This window comes from Gossypium raimondii, chromosome 13 (assembly GCF_025698545.1).
Source record: "Gossypium raimondii isolate GPD5lz chromosome 13, ASM2569854v1, whole genome shotgun sequence".
NCBI classification, from domain to species: Eukaryota; Viridiplantae; Streptophyta; class Magnoliopsida; order Malvales; family Malvaceae; genus Gossypium; species Gossypium raimondii.
In genome coordinates this window covers 43,189,778-43,194,708 of record NC_068577.1, presented here as the reverse complement: position 1 = coordinate 43,194,708, position 4,931 = coordinate 43,189,778, and the positions used below count along the sequence as shown (strand labels likewise).

At 30.7% G+C, this 4,931-nt stretch overlaps 1 protein-coding gene across 2 annotated transcripts; it reads left to right on the top strand.

Annotated features, from left to right (window-relative positions):
- Positions 1-830: 830 nt before the first annotated feature.
- Positions 831-2,432, top strand: LOC105784171 (two-pore potassium channel 1). 2 transcript variants are annotated; one of them, XM_012609971.2, is made up of 3 exons: positions 831-941; positions 1,083-1,990; positions 2,070-2,432. In XM_012609971.2, exons 2-3 carry the CDS (start codon positions 1,092-1,094, stop codon positions 2,209-2,211), a joined length of 1,041 nt encoding a protein of 346 aa, XP_012465425.1. In that variant the 5' UTR covers positions 831-941; positions 1,083-1,091; the 3' UTR covers positions 2,212-2,432. The 2 variants fall into 2 exon arrangements, with proteins under 2 accessions (XP_012465425.1, XP_012465427.1); XM_012609973.2 differs by having other exon boundaries at positions 865-941; positions 1,080-1,990.
- The last annotated feature ends 2,499 nt before the right edge of the window (positions 2,433-4,931 follow it).

Sequence of the window (4,931 nt, the reverse complement as noted above, 5' to 3'; positions counted from 1 at the left end):
AGTCCATTACAGTATCATTGTTTTTGTTACATGGTTACTAAGTGATTTTTTTTAATATCAAAATTTTAAACCAACAATAGATATTAATGGTGTCGTGTTAACAACTGAATCTGAATTTTAAATTTAAAAATAGAAAGACTAAAATTTTAAATTTAAAAGTATAATAAAGACTAGATTTAAAGAGATTTGAATTTGAAATGTACTTTAATATTAAAATATTTACTCTATAATTTAATAAATAATAACAATTAATCCAAGGGGAGGGGTAATAGGATCCATAAAGTAAAATAGAAAACTTGGGTTTAGAAATTTTTTTGAGAAAGTTTTAGTCAAAATGTTAGTAACTTAGATGTATATATATATACAAGTTCGTAACTTTGATGGCAAGCCTTTCATGCTCAAATGCAGATGACTCGCCATTTTTCAGTTACCTGCAATAGCACAACAACTCAAACCACTGTGATTCGGAATTAACTTTATTTCTCAATTTTCAGTCCAAAATCTTTCAACATACGATTCCTGGAAACGAATACATACTCTCATCATCATAGTTATGGCTAACTGCAGAAACAGATTCATGCAGATTTCAGTCATCTCTTACATAATTAACACCAAATGACGAACATGTATAGACTTGACACACACTCAACCAAGTGTACAATTTCCCATTTTGGATGGTCATGCGAAATTTCCCATAAATTCAGCACATTAGCATAAAAAAACCCATCTTCACTCCACGGTGCAAATTAATATTGCATCACAAAACGACATCAACTTGGGATCTTTCCAGGAACTTTCCAATGTGGTTGGAACCCAACTCCTTTCTACTTACAACCATTTTATATTGAATTGCAAACTTGGTATCTCAGGTAAAGAATCTTAGCTTAATACCAGATTTCAAGCTTTTTTTTTCTTGAATTGTTGTAATCTCCTCGAAATCGGTAAGTTTCTAATATTCTGTATCATTGTTTAGTGATCACTTTTTTTTTTTTTTTTTTTTTAGTTTTTAGCTCTCTTATGTTATTTGAATGTATATACAGATGATATAACTATGAAATTTTACGCTGTAATTCTTCTAGCAGGTTGTCTTAATGTTGGGTCACTTCAACTCAATCATTGCAATGGCTGCCAATGCTGCAAAGCAGACCAAGTTGCCAATGGCTGCTACAGATTCCCCAAACTTAACAAATGATGAAAATGGCCCCAAGAAAACCACCTTTCAGAGTAGCAAAGCCACTTCAGTAGCTACAAATTGTGCTCCTCGGACCAATATCCCGGACCTTAAGTGGCTCGGACTGTACTATGTTATCTATATAGGTGCTGGAACTTTAAGCTTTTTCGCATTGAGAAACCACATCAGAGGGAAAAAAACTAATGATTTCATTGATTCTCTGTATATGTCTGTGGTGACAATGACCACTGTTGGTTATGGAGACCTTGTCCCTCACGATTTCCTTTCACAACTGGTCTGCACTGGTTTCATCACCGTAGGGATGCTTCTGTTTGGAATAGTAGTGAAACTAGCTGCTAAATACTTGGTTTTCAAGCAACAAAAGGTGCTGATTAATGCCCTGCACACAGCTAGGAAAATGGGTCCGATGGAAGCCCTTAACGAGATTGAAAGCATAGAAATAGACTACACCAAGTGTATAATATCATTGATCGCTATGGCGGTGCATTTTGTCATCGGAATCTTCGTTCTGGTTACCGTCGAAGGAATGGAGATCGAAGATGCAGTGTATTGTGCTTGTACCACCATGACAACCGTAGGGTTCGGAGATGAGAGTTTCTCGAGTGAATTCGGTCGAACGTTTGGCGTACTTTGGATATTCACCGGAACTTCCTGTTTAGGCCAACTATTTCTCTACGTTGCTGAGGTTTACACAGATATTGAAGCAAAGAAATTAGTGAAGTGGGTTATTGCAAGTAACATTATTGACAAGACAGACTTTGAAGCTGCTGATAATCTTGAGAAAGGCAAAGTTCATGGGTAAAATTGCTATGACTTTTTTACTCCCATAAAATCACTTCAATAATACAACGTTGTTAATTGTTTGTTTCTTCTATAGGGCTGCTGATTTCATTTTATATAAGCTAAAAGAGATGAGAAAGATCAAGAAAGAGGATATTTCATGCGCTATGAAGGATGTTGGTGTCGATGATCGATCGGTTTTCGATGTGATTCCAGCTCAATCATCGGAAAAGAAATGACGATCATGCCGTCAAAAGATAATCAATTATACTAGATCTTATTTTTAGAGAATTAAAATCTCCCTTTACCCTTAATTTTCAACCTTCCTTAGGTTGAAATACTCTCCTTGGAAGCCATAAAATTTGCTAGGCAATCCCCGAGTATATGTTGTAAAAACTGCATGCTACTTATGTTTTGAAACCATATTGGACGTACGTATAATGCATTTTTATTGCAATAACGATGGGTTTTTGCTTTATTCTAACTCTTTTTTTTTTTTTTGAACTTTTACAAAATTTATGATTTAATACAATCATTTAAAAATAAATGTATTTCGAGATTAAAGAAGCAATAACTAGTATTTTTATAAATGGATGTAAATCTATTGAGATTGCAGAGTCCATGTAGCGTAGACTTGTAACCAAGCAGGGCATTAAAGTGGTTGGGATGATTAAGTCTTTGACACGCTTTCCATCCCACAGCTTCAACCCAGGTTTTCGAATAAGGAAGAAGCATGGTTCTTTATTCAAGCCATGGTCATGGTGAAAAGCGTACCCTAGGCCGACTTCTTTTCAGCTATTTTAAGTTAGTTTTACTCCAACTTCCCTTAACGTCTTATTCCCAAGCTATTCAATTAAATAAATTATTAAAATTTAAAACTATTTTAAAAGATAGAAAAAATTAGTTCAACTGGACCAATTGATTAGTCCAATCAATTCGTTGGTCAATCAATACAACCCCTTATTCTGAATCAATTTTCATTCTAATTAATTTAACCGTTTAATATTGTTGAATTATGAAAACAATGACTTTAAGACTATTCTTAAACTTGTTCTTCTTCTTCTTCTTCTTCTTCTTTTGTCTAAATTGGTAGAAAAACTTATGATCCATCAAACATTATACTCCATAAATTTAACACCATTAGTTTTTTAATAATATCACACGCCTAACCTATCAATAAATATATATTAAATTAAAAGGATAAATCTTAAAATTATATATAATTTTTATTCAATATGAAATTATACATATGAAACTTTAATTTTAATTTAATTATATATATTTAATAAAATAAATGCATCAAATTATTTTTATATTGGATAAATATAATTATTTGTTTATGTAGTATATAAACATAAAATGATGTTATATCAATAATTGTGTTAATAATTTGTGAGATTGGATCGCATAAAATTTCATATAAAAGTGCACAAAATCAAAATTCATGTATAAAATTACATCTTAAACCAAAGTTTATATATAGTTTTGAGATTTATCTAATTAAAAAAATTACACATACCACCTTATGGGTAATTTTTTCTATTTGAATTCTCATTCAAAATATTATTACTTTTTCTTTAATTTTTCAAAGACAAGGAAATTCATAAATACTACGTTTGAGGATTTGGATTTAGATTTAGATTTCAATTATTATATAAATGGTAAGAATAAAGTGGACAAATTAGTTGAGAAGTAATTTAAAATTTTATTAAAAAGTGTAAAAATATGGATTTATTAAATCTAAAAATATTTTAAAATTTTCAAATTCATTACTAATCAAACTTCTAATAAATTTATGAATTTGAGAAATAATCATGAATATTATATTTCTAAAATATTTACTACTTAATTAACATCATTTTTAAAATCTAAATCCAAATTCTGAAATAGTAGTTCCCAAATGCTCCCAAAAGAAATTTTCAAAAACTGGTGGCAGCACCATTTCTAGTCACCATCACAGGTGGATTTCTCTAGCACAATATATATATATATTCAAAACCATCAACAAGTAGAAACCAAGGCAAGAATAAAAAATAATATTTCTTTCTTAAAATAAATAATATTAATGTTGAGGAAATTATGCTTCCAAGCATATTTCGCAACAATTCTTGTTTAGAATAGTTGTTGTTTAGAACAATTGTTATTCGAGAATAACTATGTTCAGATTAGACTTTAATTAGAACAATTGTCATTTAATGTAGTTGTTATTTGAAAATAACTAAAGTTCAAAATAACTCTTGTTTAGAATAATAACGTTTCAAAAATAAATATGTTTAGAACAATCATTGTTTGGAACAACTGGTATTTAGGAAAATTATGTGTTTTTTCCGAAAGAGCCATTATTTAAAACAAGGTTTGCCAAAAAAATCATCACCACAGAACAACTCTTATTCAGGAACAACTCTCATCCAATAACAACTATCGTCTTGCATTTCAAGAGATGTTCTACGAAAAATGTTTCACATGGTACTACTTCACCAAAGTAGAAGTGGAAGTAACCTTGAAATATGGCAGAGCTCTTGGGTTATCTTCACTTTTGGGATGTTCCGAAGAGCTTAGCTTATGGATCAGATATAGAGATAGTTAAGAGTTCTCTTTAACTTTTTCTTGTAACGCTAAGTGTTTTTCTCTCTTTTCAAAAAATAGTAAATTCTTCTTCACTCTTCATCATCACCAACAAAATCTTCAGTGTCCCTTTCTTAATCATTAATGCAGTTGTAACTGGAAAAATATATATTATTACTCTCATTAACTATTAGCTTTGTAACTCTCATTAATTATTAGCTTTGTAACTCTCATTCTTGAAACGTTATGAATAAGAGCCTTTCACAACTGGTGAAAGGGCTTTTGGCACTTTTGACATTTTTAGCATTTTAAACTCTTAAAGGATTCTCCCTTAAATTCTCTCAACATACTTCTTTGTTAAGTCTGATCATCAGCGATATTTTCCTCTTTTCTA